At 40.6% G+C, this 26,263-nt stretch overlaps 2 protein-coding genes across 2 annotated transcripts in view; one reads left to right on the top strand and one right to left on the bottom strand.

Moving 5' to 3' along the window:
* LOC311058672 (ubiquitin carboxyl-terminal hydrolase 2-like) overlaps positions 1 to 10,244 on the bottom strand; it is a gene marked incomplete at both ends in the record, with an annotated part of 51,497 nt that extends 41,253 nt beyond the window's left edge. Inside the window, one exon of the mRNA XM_084076135.1 lies at positions 9,986 to 10,244. Within this exon, the coding sequence (XP_083932261.1) occupies positions 9,986 to 10,244 (259 nt within the window). The remainder of the gene's footprint in view (positions 1 to 9,985) is intronic.
* A 7,782-nt stretch (positions 10,245 to 18,026) lies between these two features.
* On the top strand, positions 18,027 to 26,160 carry erlec1 (endoplasmic reticulum lectin 1). The gene is made up of 14 exons (XM_084076398.1): positions 18,027 to 18,396; positions 19,007 to 19,111; positions 20,475 to 20,555; positions 21,014 to 21,091; positions 21,314 to 21,377; positions 21,522 to 21,574; positions 21,916 to 22,139; positions 22,655 to 22,796; positions 22,890 to 23,051; positions 23,173 to 23,232; positions 23,358 to 23,482; positions 23,675 to 23,752; positions 23,846 to 23,921; positions 24,678 to 26,160. The coding sequence occupies exons 1-14, from the start codon at positions 18,244 to 18,246 to the stop codon at positions 24,747 to 24,749; spliced, it is 1,473 nt and encodes a 490-aa protein (XP_083932524.1). The 5' UTR covers positions 18,027 to 18,243; the 3' UTR covers positions 24,750 to 26,160.
* Positions 26,161 to 26,263: the final 103 nt, after the last annotated feature.

Genomic DNA, 26,263 nt, shown 5'->3' with positions numbered 1-26,263 from the left:
TGAAATGTTGCTGGTGGAGTTTCACTTTCACTGATTTAGGGTTCGGCGAAAATAGCAGATCTACAGGCTCACAACGCGTCGCAGATCTACTATTTTCGCCGAGGAAATTTGGTGTCGAGTGAAAAAAAGCGCATACCAAGTACAGTTGTTTACTAAGTATAGAGGGTTTAAGCGGTTAATTGACTGAGGTATATTAAAGATAATGACTTCGCCAGTCATTGTCTGTGCATAATCTGGGTATACCGCTTTTCCATCTGTCAAGAAATGCACTCTGCATCAGGGTGAACTGAATGAAAGTGAATGGGAAAGCTGGGAGTTTTGCTTTTTACCAGATGTTCAATGTGTGAAATGTACAGCATTGGTTCTCAAAGTGGGGTCCGGGGACCCCCAGGGGTCCTTGAGGGGGTTCCAGGGGGTCCCCAGCAAAATGTGTGAATATAGCATCACAATAATTGTAACCTTTTATACTTTGGCTATTCAAAAATAGCAGATATACAAGCTCATAGCGCGGCACCGAGTGCCGCGCTATGAGCTTGTAGATCTGCTATTTTGGAAAAATCTTGAAGATTTGCGCAAAATCTTTGAATCTATTTCTTTTAAAGCGAACATTTTAACACAAATCTTTTGCTTCTGGGAGTCCCTGGCACAACATATTTTCAGATGGGGGTCCGCGGCCAATTATATATCAATTTGGGGGTCCCTGGCATGAAAAAGTTTGAGAAGCACTGATGTACAGTAAACGATGAACCACAGTGCATTGTGGGATGAGCGAGTGCACACAAAAAAAAATAGAATACACACAATAAAGCATTATGACTAAGCTGACTATAACTGAAACCTCGACATATGGGAACATCCAGAGAGACTAAATTGCTTTGGCATTCTGCACCAGTGACAGGAACAGCAGGTGCATAGCTGGTTCTATATAAACTGGAAACTGTGATCTGGGCTCTGGGCTCAGGCCATGCATGTCTAATACGCAATAACCAGGAATGAAAAAGATGGAATCGAAGATACCACATACAGAATGTTTTGAAGGGTACCAGAGCCCATTAGAGCTTTATGCGGAGGCCCTTTGAGGACACATTCAATTTTCTCTCTCTGCTTATTAAGCGATAAAGAAAATCCCTAATATTTTTTGATTAATTATTAAACTGTCTTCGTCTAATTTAATTACGAGGCAAGTCGAGGTATTTTTTTTCTCTCTCACCATTTCTTAGTTAGACGTACAGTTACATGCTCAGAGGAGATCACTGTATTCGGTATGGATTACAATCTTCTATTCTTGATTTTGCTCATTGCTAATCATTTCTTTTTGTCTACTAGTGTGAATCCAAAATGCACACCTCCCCCATGTGTTATCTAATTTATTCAGCACTATTTTTCTTGGTACAAGGCCAGTATCAGAGATTGCTGGCTGTATCCTTGCACTGCATCCACATCACTATGTAGCCTATTAAAAATCAAGGTCTTTATCTAAGGTGTGGAGCACTCTCCAGCATATACACCTCCTTTATACTGTGCCTCCGTCCCCAGATATATACAGTATACAGTACAAGATATCTGACATATGCTAAGTTTACTTTTTACGGCATGGGTCTGTGGGAAGTTATTCACAATACTATACTGTAGGACTAAAGTCCCGAACTATGCATGCTTTACTGACAGTGGTTTAGGACAGGAAAGATTGGTGCAGACTCACAGGTCTATAGGAAGTCAGTCTTTTGTTTGTCCTGGGCTAGTCTCACACACCACTGGACTGATTAGGATGGCAGAGTGCACACTTCTTGTGCACACATACCGCCATGTATGTTCACAAACTGTACTGTTTATAGTATATATTTTTGAAATATTTAACTTAATTTTGTAATGGAAGCGAAAGACTGTCAGGCCGTTTATAAATATTGAACCAATGAAAATAGCTTGTGATTAAATAATAACATCGGAGCTATTGGAACACAGGTTATTTTTTCCATTTTCTGAAAAATAACGCACTTGGACTACCAAGGGTTTTGCCCGACAGCAACGATGTAATGCATTGATATTTGTTTGCGCAACGATAACGTGCAAGCTTCCCACTGTACAGAGTATGTCAACAATGTGTAGGTTTTAACCACTCAAGCGCTATATACTTCGTTGCCTCTTCAGTCATCCACTCTCAAACTGCAGGGAAACAACTCAATGACTTTGAATCTCATGGCCTTCTTTGCTTACAGAAAGCTCTTCCAGCTTATACACAGTACTTAGGATGCATTTCCAAGCAGTTAACCCACTTTCTGTTCTTGTTTGGAGACAATGCGTACTTCTGGGGGTTCTGTCATGTTCTTATCCAAGCACCGCTGTTCAAGTCTGAGAGAGGTTACAGTCTCTGTGGAATATACACCCCATTAACTTCAACATATACAGTACACATGCATACTGTACTTACTATAGGGAGTGGTCGCAAAGAGGCAAGTTACCTTGGTTATGATGAGGAAATAACCATTCCTTCAACAGGGAACATTTGCATCCCATGTTTTAAGACCAACATATATTTCACAATATCATTAAATGTGTTAATGGTACAATTTTACTGATGACAGTTTGCACATGATACTGTGCAGTACTTGCTGTACGCCTATCATATCTGCAAATAGCATAATTTGACAAAACAGCTGTACATACAATAGAGGAAACAATATAATTATTGGCCGAAAGGTTATGGTGTTGAAGTCGAGCCCATTATGCCCACCGTATTAATATTTTTGCCATTAGCACAACACATACATAGTCTACAGTATGTCATCCTTACTGCAATGCTGCATTTCCCCTCTGGATCAATAAAAGGTATATTCATCTATCTATCTCTCTCTCCTTAAATCCAAGCAGTAGTGGAAAAAGTACTCAAAAGTTGTACTTAAGTAAAAGTATCAATACTGCAATGTAGAAATACTATGTTACAAGTAAAAGTCCGTATTTACTTGAGTAAAAGTAGAAAAGTATTGGTATAAAAATGTACCAAAAGTAAAAGTACTCATTGTGCAGAGTGTGCCATTTCACAGGCTTTCAAATATATAAAATGTATAAAAAAATCTTTGGAAAATAGCAAATCTACAAGCTCACAATGTGTCGTGGTTAATGTATGTTTTGTAATAATAATCAAAATCTACAAAGTAACTAGTAACTAAAGTGTTCAAATAATTGTAGTGGAGTAAAAGTATAATGTTTGTCTCTGAGATGTAGCGGAGTAGAAGTAAAAGTACTGAAAATTGGAAATGCTCCAGTAAAGTAGAAATACCTCAAAATTGTAGTACAGTACTTGAGTAAATGCACTTAGTTACTTTACGCCACTGAATCCAAGCTACGTCTTTGCACATATTTGCATTCCTCTGCTATATCCCCCTAGTACATCTCCTACACAGTCAAATCCATAGCCTTCCAGAGACAGTGGATTTCACTGTGTATTCCCAAGGCTCAAGTGAGTCCAATTCTATTTCAGCACAACTCTGTGACCCACTACAAACCAGTCTGTATCCTGCTGCATGCTTACTTTTACTCAGTGGCGTGCACAGACATTTTGAGGGGCAGGTGCTCAAGTAAATTATACTTTTTTTTGTTTACCTGGTCTGCTATTTTTTCCCTCTATACCTCTTTGCCAAAAATAGCCGATCTACAAGCCCACAACGCCTCGCAGCGCGAGGCGTTGTGGGCTTGTAGATCTGCTATTTTTTGGCTAAAGTTCTCCTCAGAAAAGGGATGCTAGGTTTCGAGTGGTTATGGTAAAAAGAAAAATCATATCACATAAAGATTTGGCGGACCCCCTGTAGTAACTCTGAGGACCCCCTAGGGGTCCCGGACCCCCTGTTGAAGACCCCTGCTGTAAACTGAAACAGCAGGGGTTTCAAAAGGGCACTTCTGGTCAAGAGGGCAAAGGGCAGGTGCTCTAGCGCCACCTAGAGTCTATCTGTGCACGTCCCTGGCTGCATGCTTACTTTTACTCTTCATTAGTCAGGTTCTTATTGTATAAATCAGTGGTTCTCGACCCATTTCATGTCAAGGACCCTCAAATTGATACAGAATACGCCCATGAGGACCCCCATTGTATTAGATTATGTCTCAGGGAACCCTATCTGAGATGAGCGTTGTTGATATGATTTAGTACACATTTCCATAATTGTCTACACAGCAAGATTGTCAGTGTTAATTTAACTGCTTGTGTACAAATGATTCAAACATTAACATTCAGAATTGTATAGTCTCCACTCTACTGTAGGTGGGTTGATAACAGTGGAGTGTGTATAACGCAGGTTAAAACGTAAATAAGTAAAACCTTAAGCAGCAATTGAAAGTGTACAGAAATTAAAGCGAGAATAATTTAGCTACCAGGACATACAGAATCTACAGTAAATATCATACATAGTGAAAATACAGTATGTGCAAAGCACAACATGTGCAGGGGATTTGTCCCCCAAAAAGAAAGATAACTAGAAAAAGTGCTTCTCCGCCAGGTCAGGTACTGTAGGTTATTGTGGCCTCCTGGTGGCGCTATAATATGCCAATGTGAAAAGGGGTGCAATTTCTTCTTAGGCCTAGTGGGAATGTGTGTGCAAAATTTCACGGAAATCGCACACTTTTGAGGGATTTGAGGTGTGAGGGATTTTGTTCAAACAGACCTATCCAGCAAACTTTGGAAGCCAATCTTAGCCAATCAGGATGGATATGGAAAATCGGACAGAACCGTGTTGATCACATGACTATAGAGATACTGTTTACCGATTTGCTTAATGTTTGGATAAAATCTGTAGGAGTAATATAAAAAAAAATGTTTTGCACAAATCGGCCTCCTGGTGGCGGCCCATGTGAAAAATTTGGGGCAGAGGTTCTGAATTGGCATCCAGGGAGTGTGTGCGCACAGTTTCGGAGCGAGCAGGCCAACGGTGTCGGAGATTAGCCACTCGCAGACAGATGGACACACGGACGGACACACGGACGGACGGACGGGGTGCAAAACATACTCTCTCGCCATGCCTTTCGGCCTGGTGGAGACAATTATAGGGCCCCTGGGCCCTTTCACAGACACATACAGGCATGATCAGCCTCGTGGACATCGGCCTATAGTGGCATCTGACAGGAATGTGCGCTCATTACCTTTATGGAGGGTTGTGAGAGAAACTATCTAATCATGTGGAACAGCTCTAAACCAATCTCTTTCATGTTCCACTGTCTTTGTAGTGTCTGTTCACATGTGCACTTCCTGGTGTGACTCATTTAGCCCACAGCACAACGTTGTAGTTTTAGAATATGGGATACAAATATGTTTGACAACAGGTGCTAGAACAACAACGTTGTGGTTACATGGCAGATATCACTTTCATTTTGCTCGATAACACGCATATCAGGTTTCTGTCTTTTGTGTTTATCAGACTCAAACTCGAGACTTGTTTTTGAGTCTGTGTGAAAACGGTGACAACAGGAAAGACATGGTGCAGAGCGAGCCCTTTCTGCTAGACAGACGTTTCCCAAGGGCATAGCTGGCGGTAACCTACTAAAATGGCCTTTTAAGTCAAACCAGGCCGGATGTAGACAGGGACAGGGGTGTAATCCACCCACCCAAACACCTGCACTACTTCTCTTTGTATATGGCTGTAAATAAGGATTATAGTAATAATCTACTTTCGATAAGCCCTTCTAATGCATATTCACAGTTCATACCCATTTTTGCAGTTGGCTTGATTTAGCCATTTTCTTCATGACCTTTCAGTCACAATTTGAATGATATTGCCTTGCAGCCTTGCATGTTATTTAGACATTGAATGTATTAGAGCAGTGGTTCTCAAACTTTTTCACTTCAAGGACTCCCATAACTCTGAGAGTGTACAAATGGAATCACATTTGTTCCATTTGTACACTCTCAGAGTTACAGACCTGTAAGGGTCCATTTGGAACCCTCTCAAGGAACCATGAAGGTCCCTGGACCCCACTTTGAGAACCACTGTATAAGACTTTGTAATGGAATTTAGGTTGCGTCTGTAGAATCTGTTGCATTCTGTCTACTACCAGTAATAAATACATCAAAGATTACTGCAACTTTTCATTCTAACTGGTTTGATTCAAGCCTTCGTTCCGAGTTGTTGCCCACCTATGACATCTACCAGCCCTGACTCTAATAAAGCAGCCTACTACTGGTATATTTCTTACACTGTATGTGCTTCTTGCTTGAAAGGGAAATTAAGGGGAAACGTAATAGAATAAAAATCACATTGTGTACCAGAAAGCATTCAATTCTATGGCAGTAGAATGAAAGCATAATTCAAACGTGGATCGTTGCACAGTATTTACTCGTGAGAGAAAACAGTCAGGTTGCATGAAGGAGATTAATAAACATCCAGCTACGTTGCAACATAATGTGCCTCTCATGAGACATGTGATCACTTCCACCCACATTGTATGTGAAAAATACCAAATGGGAGGGGTGGATGGGTGTGTGTGTTTACTATACTTGTGAGGACCAAACGTCCCCACAAGCATAGTTGCATGTGAGAAATGGATGTTGTGAGGACCATTTTCTTGCTCCTCACAAGAGAAATTGTTATTTTATGGTTGAAAAAAGATTTTTAGAGATACGTTTACAATTAGAAACAGATTCAGGTTGGGGTTAGGTTTAGGATTATTCAATTCAAACTTTATTCCAGACGCACAGGGGGTCCATAATTACAGACAGGTTAAAAACAGACACATATATAAGAAAATAAAAAAACCTTTAGAGGTTAGGTTTAGGGGGTTGGGGTTAGATTATCCCCGCAGTGCGACACGTTGTGAGCTTGTAGATCTGAGCATTTTCGGCTTTAGACTTGCGGTTATAAGTGCCCCAAAAAAATCATAAATCAATCATAAAATCGGCATCCTAAAATGTTCTCACAAGTATAGTAATACAAATGTGTGTGTGTGTGTGTGTGTGTGTGTGTGTGTGTGTGTGTGTGTGTGTGTGTGTGTGTGTGTGTGTGTGTGTGTGTGTGTGTGTGTGTGTGTGTGTGTGTGTGTGTGTGTGTGTCACAGACGTGATCACAGTCACTTTAAACCAGCTCAGGACCTATGTTGCATGTCATCTCCTCTCTACCACCGTCTGTGATATCCCTCTGCCGGTTTAATAAAGCATACATGTCTGTGAATATTACATAAGAAAGAAAAAAAAGCCAGTGGTTAGTTTGGAAACGTGCAGGTTTTGTGTAATTGTTTTTAGTATGCAGGCAGCAGTATAGAGGATTGTGCAGAGAGAGAGAGAGAGAGACGGGAGAATGGAAGGAGAGGGAGCGCGAGGAGAGAGAGACGGACAGAGATTTATAAGTGCATGTGCGTGCGCAGCATAATGACACAAGTATATAAGCTAGCGTGAATGGGGAAGGGTAGCTTGTGGAAAGAGGGTGGATGATCTAGCCGTGGAGAGGAAGGTGGATGATCTGGTGGGATGTTCTTTTGCTTGTATCCTCCCCTGTTCCTCCATATCCCCCTTTCTCCGATCCTAATCCTCTCACTCTTTTGTCTCAAAATCTCGGTCGTAATGTATCCTCTCTTCTCCTGACTTTGTGGCGTGTGCCTTTCCTTCCTTTCCCGTTGCTCATGTCAACAGCTCCACCAACAGGTGGAAAGAAGGGGCTCTGGCTGCTCTCCGTCTCATGGAAATTCCTCAAAGGCTTCATGCAATCTCCATTCAATTCATGCCGTCACTATTTCAAATGCCACATTTTTAAGTGTCCTGGCTGCCTATTATATGCTTTATGGAAGAGGAAAACACACGGCCACTCACAGTGTAAAATCCTGTTTGTTACGGGTCCATTTGGGCACTCTGAGTGAAAGGATCTTACTGCACCGCACATGCCCACACACACACACACACACACACACATAATCGTAGACCCATTACCCAACATACAGCACGCTGCATCACAGCATCTACAAATACTTTTTTTTGGTCATTTCGCACAAAAAAAAGTGGTTTCATTTTTGCTTGCATTAGGCAGCCAACATACTGTAAATCCCAATTCCCAAAAATTTGGTAAATCAGCTTCTCCATGGGGTAGCGCATACAGTATGACCAATCTACTGCATATGATCACTGCCTGCCATCCATGTCTTCATCTTCATGTAATATTTAACACTGCTAACTGCATTACAGTTATACTTTTGAGTATTTAGTTACACATCTCTTTTAAAATTCACTTTGCACTGTAAAGCCCCCCCTATGAGCCAATGAATAATCAAAGAGCTCCAATGTATACCGACCTACTGTTTCTAAAACCATCCACCAGGAGGCAGAGTTGAGACACCGTGCCTTTAGATTGTGTTTACATGTCCTATAATCCTCTCCCTGTCTAAATGATGCAGGAGTCGGACTAAACGCTTCAGGCAAACCATGGTCTGCATGGAATAGCAGTCATTTTTCCTATTTTTTTTATGCAGCCGCTCGAAGTTTATTTAGGTTGCAGCAAGGGTTGGTAAAACAATATTTAATCACAGACTACAGTATGCAACCACATTTTTACCCAACAAAAGATCATGATTATTATGATTTCATTGTTGACCTTTGGCCAAACAACACTTGTGATGCTTTACCAATACTTAAAGTAGTTGGTGTAGAGATGCTGAGACTTCAGTTGCCATAAACGTAATTTGAATTGATGCTTTCAAGCTCCTTGTTTACTTTTTACAGCCTTGTGAAGATAGACTCCAGTTTTTTATATCTCTAATCAAATAAATAGACCCGTCCATATCCACCAGCATCGTACCAGACCACTGCAGCAAACAAATTTGTGCATTAAGATATATGCTGCTCAACTTGATAAGGAAAAAAAAATGTTTTAAATGAGCTTTCACTTTCGCTTCCCTGCCTGCTGGCTCCCTTTATGGCACTTTGTATTTTACAGTAAAAACTGCAGCAATCAAATTCCTGTCTGGAGAGAGGATGCTGTTTATGTGGGTCCTATCAGACGATCAGAGCGAATAGGAGACATATCTGTCTGGGGAACTTCACTGCGTGGGCTGCTGAATTCTAATCAGCGCACCTGGCTGTCCCTCTGTTTCTCACGCACACACGCGCGCGCACATACACACACACACACACTCTCTCTCTCTCTCTCTCTCTCTCTCTCTCTCTCTCTCTCTCTCATGAACCACTGTGTTGAATTTTCATCTGGTTCACTGCATCTACAATAAACATTAATATTGTAGTGTCCCGGGCAGTTAGTCGCTGAGGAGGCTACCCAGCATGCCTCGAGGTGTGTATTTGTTATTGTTCTGTTATTGTGATATTATTTGTCATAGGGGATGTGTTGGGGGGGGGGGGGGGGTGTCCCTGTGTTAAGAATATGTTTTATGTTAATCATTTATTCATCACTTATTGACATGCATTTTACTTACGTAAAAGTATCAATACCACAGTGTAGTAAAAGTCTGGTTATCAAAATTGACTTGAGGAAAAGTACAAAAGTATTGGCATCAAACTCAACTTATTGATTGGTCAATAAATCCATATGACTATTAATTAATTTCTGCACACTTAACTTTTTGTATGTTTAGTTTACTGACCTTACAATAAAACATTGATACTAAGTGGACCAAAAATGGACTAAAAAAAAATCAAACATTAACATTTGCAATTATATTAAATAAATCTATGTCATATCACAATTCTGATGTCTAAAAACTACTGGCATTAGGAGTCTGCACATATAGTGGATTGGTGATCTCCTGTATCTTGGCATATTGGGGAAGGTCAGTTTCCTACTTTCCTTGATTAATAACCTGTGAGTTCCTCCCTAAGAGGTAGCCAGTCTCTGAAGTAGGACGCTCACACAGTGATGTGTTGCTAGCAAAACTTTGCAAGCAAAACCAGCGCCTGGTGTGCGCTCGTCTCTCACACCACATTTTTCTAGCAGTTTTTTTTCTAAGTTTGAATATTCTAAACATGTTCAGCAGAGTTGCACCACTCATCAAAGTGCTTATTTGTTACCCAGGAGCACCAAATACAGCAGTAGTGCTGGCAGCTCAAAAAAACGCTTTCTGTGGACACAGCCCTTGTTTGCCAAGAAGTTTCTGAAGCGTCCGTGCCTGTAGCGATGCATCTCTGTGTGTTCACCCAGCTTTCTGGCAAAGCCAAGATACCGCTGAGTGTGTTTCTCTGCTACAGTGCACAATCCAAGAGTGCAAAGAGCCTCTGAGTACTCCGAGTACCTCTGGCCAAGTATAATTTCACAAGCCTGTTTCTGCATGCTTTCCAGGCTTTTAGCCTGGTCTGCGGGCAAGGAGCTGTGCTAGATGGGGACTGCATGCATACTCCAGCACTGGACATAACCTGTGTAGATGGAAACCAGTTCTGGATCTCTCTCTCTACACTTCTTTGTCAGCAGCACTGTGTACATCAGTACTCCTTGGTCTTCTAGACTTTCTCACCCTCTTGCCAGTTCAAACACCAGCTATATGTAGGCCTACTCCCACAACCCATAAGCAATTTGTCAGCTAAATATCTTGGCATTTTGCTATTTGCAGACAACCGTGACAATTTCCGGCCTGGGCCGTAGCGTGACGGTCCAGGCACCCTAGGCTGCAATGCCAGCCTGACAGCAAGGTTCGCGGGTTCGACGACCCCCCCCCCTACCCCCTACCCCCCATCTCTCTCCCCATTTCCTTTTTTTTTTAATTTTTATCCCACGATTTTGTAACCCATATTTTTTCACCTAGTGCCAATTACCTATGTAATCGTGGGCACTACTACCCTCTGCCAGACTAGGGAGAGCCCAAGCTGAAGCTCATGCCTCTCTCCCCATTTCCTGTCAGCCTACTTAACTTATCCCTCTCTAAATAAAAGGTATAAAAAGACCCCAAAAAATCTTTAAAAAAAGAAGAAAAAAACTGACAATTTACAAAAAGAGCAAAAAATGATCTTAACCACTTTAACCATGGCGTACCACTTATGGGTATGTCATTATAAGCGAAAAGGTGTTTTTAAAATGTGCTATCATTTTTCAAAAATAGCTGATCTACAAGCTACCCATCTGTTGATAGGCTATTTTACAAATCACTTGGACTTTTTTTGTGGTAAAATACTGGTACAGTATTAACACTTCTGAAGCTAAACGGTTGCACTAAGTAGAAAGGACCTTGGCCTATATTTATACCATTATTTATTGTACATCTTCATAGCAATTGCTGCCAGTTTTCAAACGTGCAGAAGGTACTTTTAATCCCTGAGATAAGCTTTCAAACAGGTCTTACTCCCTTGAGCTGTTGGGGGCAATATGCTGCCTGGGAGTGACGCTGCACTATAAGGTCATTAAGGGGGAAAAAAGCACCGTCTTCGCATTAGAAAACAGCCTGGTCCCGTTGGCTCGGGCTGACACTGAGCACTCTAATTAAGATAACAAGTTCATTTACAGAACATGATCGGTCTTGTGATTGGGCAATTTGAAAGATAATCCGTCATCACCCGTTTAGAATGTATATTGCCACATTATGATGTGTAGGCTACTCCATCAATTGGTGCCTCTCTATTGGTGCCTCCTCCCTCAATTCACAGTCAATTCTTTTGTGTTTATTTTAGAAGTCAGGGCATGGAGGAGGAAGTTACTGTTTAATAATTAAAGGAGAGGTTGTTAAACCACAGTAACCCAAATGGTCCCGTGAGGGTTTTAACAATCAGAGTGTGTTGCTACTCTGTAAAAATCTGAATGTTTACAGAGTAGATACCGTCTCCTAAAGTCTTAGGACCATAACCTCTCCTTCTCCTGGGACCGGCATCATAGCAGAGCTTGAGCCGAATCTTCTGAATACAGTATTTCTCTCTCTCAGGGGAAATGGATGAGATGGGTGCAAATGTGAGTGGTGCATTCTGCATTGGTTGTTTTTGTGTTGTTGTGTTGACTCCTTAATTCACTTCTAGGTCAGAGGAGTATGAACTTGTCTGAGCCTTTGTGTTTTCATTTATTCGTTACACTCCTGCTACAGCGGTTGTGCTGTGCCCTACTTTGAGTCAGACCCTCCAGCCCGCCCCCTGAGCTGAATCAACAGGAAGGTGATATCTCATCAGCTTCCACAAATCTGCTGTACTCCAAACCCTCATCATATCAAGTTTGCATTAATTTATCACAATCAAGAACTCAAAAGAGGTAGAAAATAAAGAAATAGGATTTTCACAGTGTATCAACACTGTCACTGGCATAGTAGTAGAAGGACATACATGTGAAAATAAATGTTATGAAAAAAAGTAAATTGTGAAGCAGGGCTTGCCAGATCTTTAAAACACATGGACCCTTACTGTGTTACCACTTGACATATGGCGTCCATTCCAATTCTACTACACTCCCAGAGTAAAATAACACTGTGGAGTTTCTCAGGGGCACAGAAAGCAAGCAGATTTGCTGGCAAACTTAGTAAAGACTGAACCCTTGGCTTACACAGTGTGCTCAGAATAACTACTAGCAACTTCATAGTCATTACAGCAGTTAGAGGTTTTTCAAATTACTTCATGTTTATATTAGGGTGCCTTCTCTGTCCTTTTTTTCCACGCTGATTTGTCCAACCCAGCACCTAATTGGATGTGCAATTGTGCATACACTACTAAGCTCTTCATACATTAGGGAGCCCCTGGCCTGTACTGTTTAACAAAAATACAACTCAGTGATTTTCTTGGTAAGTTACATGGGATTGTCTAAAAAGAAATGTTTGAGACCAAGAGTCAAATGTGCATCATTTTGAGAAAATGGTTGCTCAGTAATAGGGATGCACCCAGAATGACAGTGTTCTCATCTGACATTTGTGTCACTCATGAGCACTTCAAGATTCAAGAAGTTTTATTTGTTACTGACTTAACACATTTAGACCGGGACAGTATCTGTGTCATTTTAAGGATTTCTTTGGCTATTCAAAAATAGCAGATATACAAGCTCATAGATCTGCTATTTAAAAAAAATCATGAACATTTCTGCAAATCTTTGAATATACATATATATTTTTTAAGGTAAGCATTTGTAACTCAAATATTTGCTTCTGGGGATTCTACAAATGTCTTCTAAATCCTAACAGTTTTTTGAAAAACGTATGTTTCTATATCAGTGGTTCTCAAACTTTTTCATGTAAAGGACCCCCAAAATGTATTTGGTCGCCGACCCCCATCTCAAAATATGTTGTTCCAGGGACCCCCAGAAGGAAAGATTTGAGTTAAAAATGTTCGCTTTAAAAATATAGATATATATTCAAATATTTGCACAAATGTTCAAGATTTACAAAAGAAAATAGCAGATCTACAAGCTCATAGCGCGGCACTCGGTGCCGCACTATGAGCTTGTAGATCTGCTATTTTTGAATAGCCAAAGAAATCAAAACATGACACAGATTCTTTCCCAATCTAAATGGGCTAACCAGGTACAAGCAGCAAAATGTTGTTGGGAGATATGTTGTGACATATTATATAGTTTTTGAACATCAAAACTCACTCAATTTTCATCAGTACCCTAATCAGTCAGTCTCTGTATCAGATAGTATCAGATACATGAAATAATTAACAGGCCACAGTGAGGAAAGCCAACACAGGGAACATTGACGCTGAAATACAACACAGACTTTAAGTGATACAATGGTGACATCTGGTGGCCATCCCAGTGATACGTCTCATTGCTGCCACTTCATCGTTTTGTAGATAAATAAGACTTAAGTAGTTCTGAACTATGAGTTATGCAAATAAACTGTTTGTTTGTAGTAATACTGTGCACGATCATTACACTAGAGGTTCCAATAATGGGCAGCTTGAATTACCTGGTCCAAAAACCAACGCTTTGAGGAGATATTTTATTTATAGGTCATTGACTCTTCGGAATAACCTTGAAACCTCTGCTGCATTTACAGTAAATGTATTTTTAAAAATAATCTTAAATTGTATTTAACACTGTAAAGTATTTTTCTTTGTTCTTTTGTTTCTGTTTCTTTGCTCACATATAATTTCAGCCATCTTATTTGTTAGTTTCATTATGTATTGTGTGTTGAGTACAGCCATTTAATCATTTTGTGTTTGCAACTGTACTTTTGTTTTTGAAGTTTTTTTGTGTGGACCCCAGGAAGACTAGCTGGTTGCTATGGCACCAGCTAATGGGGATCCTTAATCAAATCAAATCAAATGTACTCTAGTTGAGTTTCAGAATTAAAATATAATAGCTGGAAATTAGAATAATAGGCATTTTTTTCTCGGCCTTTAGCACCATGGACAGCGACTCTCTCTCGTATGTGGTGTAGGCAGCGAAAATCAAATTACATTTGAAATTGTACCCTTTCATTGACTGGAGGTCAAAATATAACTGACACAGGCACGGCCAGACCTATGCATGGGCTACCCTGGGATTGAACCAAGGGCCCCCTGGAAAAGTGCCCCAAAATGTATTACAATTATTATTTTTTTATAATTATTGTCAAATTGTAAAGTATAGCCTACCTCCAAATGGGATGAATGGGGTGTTTTATCTACATGTGAGTGGAGTGGGAGGATTTCTTGCCGCTCATGACGCTCACCACCACTTTGGAAAAAAGAAAAGGGAAAAAAAGATGCATATATATTTTGCTTCATAAACACCAAGTCACTGCCTTAACCACTTAAACCCCATATGGGTAACCAGAGTCCCTCAGGGCTCAATACTAGTGTATTTTCTGTTTTCTGTTATTGTGGGGAAAGCTTTCATTGAAAATCAGATCGACAAGCTCACAACACGTCGCATTGTGAGCTTGTCTATCTGCTATTTTCAGCGAAAGCTTTCCCCACAATAACGATGCTGGGGTTTAAGTGGTTAAAGGGGAATACCACTCATTTTCAACATTGAACCATGTCATAATATATCTCAGAGCTATTGTGTGGAAAATGGAAATAAGAAAAAAAGCCCCCCCCCTTCTGTGCTGTCTAGAACTGGAGAATCAATTGTTGGAGTCATGTGATCAGTGACATACGGAAGGTGTACTCTTTGGCCCCGCCCTCTAGGCCGCCTCATTCACTAGAATGGGGAATCTCACTTCCAGCTGAAACAGTGCGACTTGTAGTAGTTTATAATGGCATATGGTTATTATATATCACATTTCACAAGACATTGTACTTGTAGATAATAGAACAATAAATCCTCCAGTTCTAGGTGACATAGAATGACTTTTTTCTTATTTACACACAACAGCTCTAAGGTATATTATGACATGGTTCAATGTTGAAAATAAGTGGTATTCCCCTTTAAGCACCATGGACAGCGACTACTACTAGCCCCCTCTCATGTCTGGTGCAGGCCGCGAGAACACGACAATTACCTTTGAAATTATACCCTTTCATTGACTGGAGGCAAAAACATAACTGACACAATAATAATTCAGATTACAGACATCTGTTCAGAATGTACGCACATGATGCAATGCAGGCTATTTTGTAACATCATTACCTTATAGGTACCACTTGCTGTCTATATCAACTAGCCTATGATTTTGACATTGCATAGCCTACTAGTTTTGTCATCATCACAGAACAGCCTATAGCTTTCTCTTCATATGCTTTAAATAAATGATGCCAATAATATACTCTAATGGGATTTATGTGTCTCTGTTTATATGCTCTGGTTGGAGTAGTTTATCATGGCCCCGGACCACCCCCTATAAGTCCTAGTCTCGCATGGACAGACTATCACTCTGATATCTCAGCAACTGTGCTGTTTACAAACATGGTGCCTGCCTCCAAACATGTTTTTGGGGGGATAAGTACCTTTCCCAATGAGAATGGAAACACATGGATATGTAAAGAATGAATGAATGTACTAGATCTACTTTTAAGTCCAAATAAAATAGGTTCTAAATTATAATTTCTTATTTAGATGATATAAAAGACTGTAATACATAATAAACAATTGGTGCAATACTTAACCCAATAAGCAGTAAAGTAAGGCAGCGGTTGGTTCAGGGACCCCCAGAAGTCCATGAGGGGGTTCCAGTCAAATTAGTAAAAGGGAGGGTAAGTTATATTTTTTGGTCAAAACAAAACGTTTTTTGTCAAAAGGTTAAAGCACTATATCCTCAATCTGATAGTATTAATTGGAAGAGTTGGAGTTTATTCAAAAAATTAAAAAATAAAATACATTTACAGGGGGTTGCACCTCACAATGCGTTGCATCAAAAGATGTATTTTATCGATTGACATTTTTTATCTCTCGAGTCTTAGCTACCTACCATAGATTGCCCTGGAATGTCAGCTCCAAAGCTCGTACTCCAAACATGTACAAATGCGTGCCCCAAATGTTAACTCGGTGTCCGGCGTGTTTGTGCAATGTATTAGTCCATATTTGTCAATAAATAAGTGTTTTAATCCCGCTTGTACAAACGCCATTTTTCCCGCTTGTTTACTTCCCGTTTACATTGAGTGTAATTCCGGCTTTCACCGGATGCGCTCCCTCACTAACCCCGACAGAATCATCCACAAACAGCATTATAACACTTCTTTATTGAAAAATATGGACTAATACATTGCACAAACACGCCGGACACCTAGTTAACATTTATATAGGGCTGAAGTGGTTAATGTAGGCACAAAGTAACAAGTAACTAAAGTTTTCAAACAATTGTAGTGGAGTAGAAGTACAATATTTGCCTTGTTTGCGTTGTAGTGGAGTTAAATAGAAGTGAAAGGACAGAAAATTGGAAAATCTCCAGTCAAGTAAAAAATACCTCAAAATTGTACTTAAGTAAATGTACTTACAGTAGTTGCTTTACACCACTGGAACCCTGGTAGAACAGGAGAACTGTGAGGAGCAGCCTGGTAGCTCAGTCAGTCAGAGTCAGAGACCTGTTTGTTTTTCCTCAGCATTTCCACAACATGATACAGGCCTCCAGTATGACTGCAGCACAGTAGCACTTGTTTAGTTAAGCGAGTAAATAAGGCCTAACTAACTAACTTAGTTAGCTAATGGGTGGTTTATTGTCCATTACTATGATAAGGAAGGTAATGTATAGCCTCTGATACTGTACAGCATTGTAGGCTATACTCATGCAGGGAAACTCTTCTTTCCTGCTGCTCACAAAACAGGCTAATATAATCCCATCCCATTACCGAATGTTGAGTTGACAGTTCAGAATTGATATGAACATTATTTAAACACTTTTGACATTACTTTTAGTTTTCCAGCAAAATCAATGCATGTGCGTAGCAGCGTGCTACATCTCCCAACTGCTACTTCTCTCTACACTGACACACAAACACACAGGTGTTCTCTCAGGAGTCTGGAGTGGACCGCTCGCGCGCGCGCGCTCTCGCTCTCGCTCTCTCTCTTTTTCTCTCTCTCTCTCTCTCTCTCTCTCTCTCTCTCTCTCTCTCTCTCTCTCTCTCTCTCTCTCTCTCTCTCTCTCTCTCTCTACTTTTGCTTATCAGTACTCAATAAAAGCATCAGTACAATTTTGAGTTTTTTTTCCTTTACTGGAATATTTCAAATGTTCACTACTTTACTTCTACAGCCCACTACATCTCAGAGGCAAATCTTGTTCTTTTTACTCCACAACAATTATTTGAAAACTTTAGTTACTAGTTTTGATTATTATTACAAAACATACATTATACCCACTTACATTCCGTCCATTTGAAAATATCAGATACAAGCTCACGATGCATGCAATGCAACGCATTGTGAGCTTGTAGATCTGCAATTTTCACAAGATTTTTATACATTGCATACATTTGAAAACTTGTGAAATGGGACATATTCTGCAGAATGAGTCTACTTTAAGTACTCATAACTATAAGTACATTTTGATGCCGATACTTTTGTACTTTCACTCAAGTAAATGTTTAACTTTTACTTGTAACAGGGTAATTCTACATTGCAGTATTGATACTTTTACTTAAGTAAGAAACGTGAGTACTTTTTCCACCACTGAAGAACAGAACGAATGGCTTGAATTTGGATTTTTTTTTTGTATGTTGCTATTCAATACATCCACGGCTAGGGGGCGTTGTTTACCGGCACACGACAGGAAATCTACGTGGCAGGCTGACGACTCACTTCCCGTTTCCCTGTTGACAACATCCAATATTACTGTTACCTCTGATCTGAAGAGCTTCGATCAGTGTGGAATCAATGCATAGAGATTCCCACACAAAGTGCTATTGATTGTAGGCTCTCTCTTTTTTTGTACTAAAGGTATACATGTGGAGAACAACAGGATAATAGGGACGGAGTGTCGGTACTCTCCGCCAGGGAGGGAGGGCCGACCATGGACGGGCTGTTGGTAGTGTTCCTCGGCGGGTTGCTGCTGGAGGTGTGCAGCAGCTCTGTGTCAGCCAACAGAGGAGGGTCGTCGGGGTACCCGTCATACTCTGATGAGATCCCCTTCAAGATCCACTGGCCAGGAGCTGAAGTCACGCTGGTGTGTATGTCTCACTATAAAGAGAGAGCAGATCTTCTATGAATTGAGTAAAAAAGGACCCCAATGGAAACAAGCCATAGGGGGCTTTCTTAGGTTTTAATTAAATCCTATTAGCTGACCTTATTGAACTGTACTTTCCTGTGCTTGTCTCTGCAAACTGTTGTAAGTATTCAATCAATGTTTGACTTGTAGACAGTGGTGTACAGTTACTCAAGTGCTGTGCTTAAGTACAATTTTGAGGTATGTTCTTTACTTTACTGGAGTATTAACAATTTTCTGTACTTTTACTTCTGCTCCACCTCAAATGAGGCAAATGTTATACCTTTACTACACTACAATTATTTGAAAACTTTAGTTTTCTAGTTACAAAAAGAGCAGATCTTCTTGACTTGTAGATCATGTGATACCTTTGTATAATCAAGGTTCATGTATGTTATCGAGTCTGACTTTTACTTTAGTATAGATGTGCAAATGTCAAAATCGATCAAATACATCTATGATAGTCTTGATCCAAGGCTAGGTTCATTCATCGCTTTGGCAAATTGGCTAAATGATTATAATTCATGAGTGTCACTGTCTAGCCTAACTAACCCCGGCCTTTGTGTTTCAGCCAGCTTCTGGTCCGCTTTACAATGAAGATGACTTCGTCATTATGACAACAGCAGAGAAGGAGAAATATAAATGTCTCCTGCCTTCCCTGGCAGCTGGTGATGAGGTGAGTGATTAAAGCTCACTCTCTAATCATAATGTACAACAACTAAGTACATGCATACATACATACATACATACATACATGCATACATACATACATACATACATGCATACATACATAGATTAAACACTTAAGACCAGGATTTCAACCTTGTTTTTAATTGGGATTGTGGGTTAGGGAGAGCGATACATTATACTCAGTAGAACTTACATGTATATCAATGTGATGATGTGGTGAAGGCGGCACGGTGGCGCAATCGGTAGCGCTGTCGCCTCACAGCAAGAAAGTCCTTGGTTCGATTCCCGACAGGGACGCTGTGGGCGCTGGGGACGTGTTCTCTCCTCCGCAGGGTTGGTGAAAGGGCCTTTCTGTGTGGAGTTTGCATGTTCTCCCTGGTACCCTCACAAAAACATGCAGTAATCCTGGTCTATACTGCCTCCTGGAAAGAAACTGGTTGGAATAACATGTTCCTTCCCTGCTATCGGGGAAACTTCCCGATAGGAAGCATGAAGGAAGCAGTGGGAGAGTAGCGCCCAGGATTACAAGCTTAGGCATTGGCACTGGGTGAAAAATGGGTTCCAAAATTGTGGGATAACATTTTTAAAAGAAATGTGATGATGTGGTCGCTGGTGGAGGTGGGCTTGCTTGGATCTTCGAAAATGAATGTGTTTTGCTGTCATCAGTCATTTCATAGGTCAGCCTGTCGCTCTCTGTTGTAAGGCAGCACAGTTAAACTAAAGTAATCTAAAATCATGATTTTACAAGGTTACAAGGGGGTCTTTATTGTTAATGAAAGAAACTCCCACACACTGTCCTCAAATGCAAGAAAATATTTAATGGGAATATAGCAATGCTTCGGTCGATTAGATAAAATATTTTTCTTGCATTTGAGGACATTGTGTGGGAGTTTTTTTTCTTTCGATACGTTTTGGCCCTCGTTTGGTCTTCTCCTACGCACCTGCTGCCTTTCTGTGTGTGCGAAAGATTTGTCCTTTTCGGTTCCTCAAACCATTTGGCAGCATTGGTTAGTAATAAATAAGTAAAAAGCAACCAAGCATTCACACAACATCCTTTCTCTTGTCTGCTCGTCATAACCAGAACCAGTACAACCACATCTCCACTTCCGTCAGGCTCACAGAGGCACAATAAAATCACAGATGACATTACATACTATTTGGCCAAGGAAATGGCAGCGATGAGCACAAAGGCATTACAAAATAGTATAACATTTTATTTTTCCACACAAATAAAATTTGTAATCAATGATCAAATCAGGGAATCCTTATTACAATATTCAGCTAAATAATCTGGATTATAATTTTTGTCGTCATTGTCTGTTGTTTAATGAGTGGTGTCTGTGTCCCAGGGTGATGATAAGGAGTATGCGGGTGCTACTCCGGCGCTCCTGCTCGAGCCTCTCTTCAAACAGAGCAGCTGCTCCTACAGGGTAAGAGCCTTCAACTTTCACTTCTGCATTGCTACTCCTCCCAGGTTTCACAAAGTGTGGTACACGTGTGCAGTGTCATGTTCTCAGCTGTAGTGCTTGCTGTGATTTAGGGGTGCAACAGTTAATCAAAGTAATCGGTTTAATTAATTATGAATCATAATCAATAATTTAATAAAAAATGATGACTTAATAATAAGTGCCTATTTGGGGTATGTCATTACAGGTGAAATTTGTAAAACAATTACAAATGTTGCATGACACCGTTGCATGAGACGGTGTCATTTAAAATGAGGTTAATCAGTTTGTTGCTATATAAAAAAAACATCAAACTCTATATATTTAAATTTTAAAAACATATATCGCTGAGAAAATAATTGCTAGTTGCAGCCCTATTGTGATTGGTTAGTTGAATGTTCTTTTAAAGTGTTTATACCGTAATCTCCTTGTGATCATTGCAGATCGAGTCTTACTGGACATATGAAGTGTGTCACGGGAAACATGTAAGACAGTACCACGAAGAGAAGGAAACAGGCCAGGTGAGCATGCTGCTGCATCAACAATATGAAATGTATAACATTACGCTGTAGAATCCTGAGTGTTCATTTAACTCTTGACAGTGTACAAATGAAACCAAATGGGTCCAGTTTGGTTTCATTTGTACACTGTCAGAGTTAAATTGACATTCAGAGTTTAACTGTGTACTGTGTAGTATGATTAAATGTTTTCCTGCCACTAAAAACGACTCAATATTTCTATAGAAAATAAGTGTTCAGGAATACTTTCTGGGAAACATGGCTGCAAAGACTCACACCACAGGGACAGGTGAGTGTTTTTTGTGTGAACATGATCATGCATTACACATGGTTTACTGTTAGTTGTTTATACTTCATCTGTGTCTTGTGTCATTTCTGCATCTCAGTGTGATAACACTAGGTATTATTTTCTTTCTTGTTTTGTTTTTTACAGAGAAAGTCGATGAAGCAGATGACATGAAGGCAGAAACTGTGAAAGAGAAAGAGGTTGGTTTAATAAAGAAACATCTTATCTCTGGAGGCTCTCATCCTCCCCAATAATAATATTATTATTATTAGCCAGTCTAACCCTGTATACTTCATTGCCAGGGGTGCCCCATAGGTCTCTATACGTGGTCCCCTCCTGTTTCCCCTCTACACCAAATCTCTCCACCAAAAATAGCCAATCCAGTACATAACAAGCACACAGCGCATCGCAACGTGACGTGCTGTGTACTTGTAGATCTGCTATCATGATTCCCACAAGAGGGACGCTAGTCTAGGGCTCATGTGGTTAAATACTATTACTACTACTAATTAAGATTATTCTCCTGTTTGTCTGTGTCTAGGTGCCTTCTAAGAACATTGAGGGCCAGCTGACTCCCTACTTCCCAGTAGGCATGGGAAATGGGACTCCTTGTGTGCTGAAACAGAGCCAGCCACGCTCCACGTCTGTGCTGTACGTGTGCCACCCAGAGGCCAAGCATGAGATCCTGTCTATCGCCGAGGTCACCACCTGTGAATATGAGGTGGTGGTGTTGACGCCACTGCTTTGTTCACACCCAAAATACAGGTACCCCATCGTTATTGAAGTGTAATGCAGTGGTTCTCAACTTGTGGGCTGTGAGTCGGCCCCCAAATATTTGGCCAAACTAAATAAGATTTCACGGTATATTTTCTTTAAATCCTTGGGGAAAATTGGTTAGATAGGAGCTTAACTAACTAAGTTAGTTCCAATGATCCAAGCCGGAACACAATCGATTGATTAATCATTAAAATAACCCATCTGATCACTTAACATGGCAGCCGAAAGCTTTCAAGATTCAAGTGGGCCATGATCTAGAAAAGGTTGTGAGCTTGTTGATCGGCTATTATCATTATTCTTTATATTGCTATTTAATTTTTGCCCACCATAATTGCACCAAACAAATTCTATTCAAATTGAAAATATATATATATTTAAAAAACTGTCTCTCGATTATTCGATTAACCTACATGAGCAAGATTAAGTTGGTCAGAGATTCTAAATGTCTGTTTTGATATATCTTCGGTTGATTGCCCAGCCCTAATCTATCATCTCCTACCTAGGTTCAAGTCCTCTCCAGTGAATGCAATATTCTGCCAGAGTCTGGCAGGCTCCCCTCTGCGGCCGTTACGACTCGACCAGCTGGACAGAGAGCGGGAGGAACAACTCAAACCACCCTTCAGCGCCACCGTAGAGACCAAAGAGGTGAGTGATCCGATGTACAGAAAAGACGAGAGAGTGAAACGCTTGTAGGAGGCATCTCGTGTGTGACGATAATAACGTCTGACAATGTTACAGGAACCGGTTTCACCGGTGAGAGAGGAGGCCTTCACATCCACTCACAAGCCCATGACTGTCGGGGGGCAATCTCAAGTCACTGTTGGATCCACACATATCTCCCGTCTGACAGATGACCAGCTGATCAAGGAGTTCCTGAGTGGTTCATACTGTCTTCATGGGGTGAGGCCTACTGGTTCCTAGTGCCTTAGAAATGTTTCATGAGCTGCTAGCCAGTCTATGAAATCAAATCAATCAAATGAAATGAAATGAAATTACAACCTTACCATATTCTGTGTTTCAGGGGGTGGGCTGGTGGAAGTATGAGTTCTGTTATGGGAAGCATGTGCATCAGTACCATGAGGTAAGGATAGCAGAAGTAAAAATGTAGATTAGAATTGCAGTACAAAAACAAAGTTTGCATCTTCAATGGCAACTGCTTGAGTGACTGTATCATGTGTTGACATTTCATGAACATGATTCAATCAGGATAAAGAGCAGGGGAAGAACATTGTAGTGGTGGGGAACTGGAACGGCGAAGAACATCTTGAGTGGGCCAAGAAGAATGTGGCTCGCTCCTACCAACTCAAAGACGATGGGGTGCAGAAAGTGAAGTAAGTCCTCTTCCATTAACCACTTAAAGGAAAAGGAATTTTATACTTTGTTGTACGATGGGGTCACACAGTGAAAATAGATGAAAATACATCTACAAGCTCAATGTGCCGTACTGCAAGCAAGAAAGTATCTCTGCTATGTTTGCTATTGACTCATAAAACTGACTTCTAAAAACCTGAATTTTCTCTTAGATTGGTTTCCCACTATTATGGCCATGGGGATGTGTGTGATCTGACCGGGAAGCCCAGGCAGGTCATCGTCAAGCTCAAGTGAGTGGTGTTCATAGGACACAGCTAGTTGGGGTGGTCTTCATAAATCTGCAGGAGTCTTTCTCAATGCCTTTTTTCTGTCCTCTCTGTCAGGTGCAAGGAGTCTGAGTCTCCCCATGCTGTCACTGTCTACATGCTGGAGCCTCAGATGTGTCAATATATCCTCGGGGTAAGATAAATATGCACGATTCAAGAAAATAATACTAGCCTTCTATCAGGAAACACCACGCTCATGGGTAGACATCAGGCCCTTGACTGGGAGGGGTGTGGGTTTTGTCTTTCCCCAACGCAATTCATTTTTTGTTTTTACTGTAATTTTCTATCCTTGATCTTTTCTGTACAACTTTTGGGGAATTTATACAATTCATAACATTCGTTTAGAAAGGGGATTACTGTAATTATTATTATTGTTGTTTTAGAATGATTATTTTTGTTATTAATTAGAGCTTAAAGTGACCCATCCACCTAGGTGGTGAGTTTGACATTCATGCTGAAACTTACAAGCACAAACCTATAATTCTAAACTCCTTCACTGTAGGTGATTGACCCACCTTTTTATTAGTTGAGCCCCAAAGCAATTGCTGTAGTAATGAGACTGTCTGATGAAAGTATGTATGACACACTCTGTCCCCAATGCCTCAATACACTGTCTGTATCATTGCCAAATCATGCAAATGATTGATAGTTAGAAACCAAATGGACGCTTACAGGTCGGTAACTCTGTAAGTGTACAAATGGACCCTTAATACATTTGTACACCTGTGTAAAATTTATCAGAGGATTTTACAGTGTAGATTGGGATCCCAGAGATAAAACGTATGAAATGGGGGTCCGTGGCCTAATGCATATCAAACTGGGGGTCCTTGAAATAAAAAAGGTTGAGAATCACTGCTATAGTCTACCTTTGCTTTCTTCTTGTTATCAGGTTGAGTCCCCGGTCATCTGCAGAATCCTGGACACAGCCGATGAGCACGGACTTCTATCAGTCTCCAGCTAAACGCACAAAGGCCTGTGATAGAGGACAGAGAGAGAAAGAGGGGGCAGAGGGCAAGCAGAAAATGGAACAGATGTAGATGTTCACACACATGATGAGAGAGGACACTGGTTAATAAAAAGACATGGTGGTGGAATAGAAGAAGCCTGTGATACTGCGCTAACGGCTGGTCCAAACGGAGCCCAGAGGGAGGACGAAAAGTTTATATCCTGAGGCCAGCCTTGAAGTAAACCCAGGAGAACAGCCCCGGCCCACGCACAGATCTGTGTGCACACAGGGCCTATTGCTGCATTACAGCCTTAAAGCCTGATTTATTCTTCATCGCACGATGGTGTCGTGTGTCAGAAAGAGAGCCGATCTACAAGCTCACAACGGGGTCGTGTTGCGACACATTGTGAGCTTGTAGATGAGGCATTTTCAGCACGCGACACCCTCGTATGACGGTGTATAAATTAAGCATCCCGTGGACAGACTCATTCACACACTGGTAAACCAGACTTAAACATACATCTCACTCCATAAGGCGATGGACTTATTGCCTTGTACTTCATTGCTTTAATCTGTTACTCAACCGCAAACAACGGAATGGTGAATCAGGGGATCCGTCATCAACAGGGGAATCAACAATGTTCATGGTGTTTTTTTGTTGCTATTTTACGTTTATGTATGCGTGTATGTGTGGGCCATTTGAGTTGATTAGACGCTTGACTTTGGCTATGTTCAGACTGGCAGACCAACTCCATTTTTTCCCAGATTGGAATAAGATCTGTTTTTATGAAGTTTGAACAGGAAAAAAAAAAACACACACATGGAAACTGATTTTTGCAAATCAGGTTTGACATTCCTAGGTGGGTTAAAGTGCAATTCAGATCTGATTTCTTACGTTGTTGTACAGCAGTGACATGCGCCAAAAAATAGACGATGTACAAGCTCACAAGCTTGTAGATCTGCTATTTTCGGTGAGTGACACAGTATATATTTGGCATTACATTACCGCCTGAATACACAAATCTGATCTGCTCATTTGCAAATAACAGTGTAGAGTAGACAGTCAGTCCTTACCATCAGATTTGAGAAACAAATTGGATAATTTGCCTGCAGTCTGAACAAAGCCTTTGGCACTTTGCACTTGTAAAGCCAGTTTGAAAGTGTGTTCTGTGATAGTGTGAATGAATGGGTAGTTATCCTTATAGGAGTGAATGTAACTTATGTATTAGCTGTGCTGTGAGATGGCAGATGGTGAGTGTTTGATTAAAATGTCCTATTGATGTAAATTCTCTGCGGGTCCCTCAATGTGGTATTCTGTGGTTTTATGAATAAGAATGCATGCTGGGTTTGATTCTGATCACTGCTGTATCACGGACAAATAATAAATTGGTGTTTAAGAATAAAATGACCTTTTAACTACTAAGTTGATTGGTGTTCATCTCTTGAAATCTATACTTGGTGGTTTTGAAATATTTTCTTTTATACAGTATTACATACCATTACATGATAGGTTACGGAGAATAAGAAGT

This window comes from Gymnoscopelus microlampas, assembly GCF_963454915.1.
Source record: "Gymnoscopelus microlampas genome assembly, chromosome: 13".
In the NCBI taxonomy this organism is placed as follows: domain Eukaryota; kingdom Metazoa; phylum Chordata; class Actinopteri; order Myctophiformes; family Myctophidae; genus Gymnoscopelus; species Gymnoscopelus microlampas.
The sequence above is the reverse complement of the archived record's forward strand: the minus strand, read 5'-3'. Positions and strand labels throughout refer to the sequence as shown.

Coding starts and splice junctions, on each gene's coding strand:
- erlec1 (XM_084076398.1), top strand. CDS start 18,244: ATGGACGGGCTGTTGGTAGTGTTCCTCGGCGGGTTGCTGCTGGAGGTG. Junction 20,556..21,013: donor AGAGCAGCTGCTCCTACAGG/GTAAGAGCCTTC, acceptor TGATCATTGCAG/ATCGAGTCTTACTGGACATA. Junction 21,378..21,521: donor GACTCACACCACAGGGACAG/GTGAGTGTTTTT, acceptor TGTTTTTTACAG/AGAAAGTCGATGAAGCAGAT.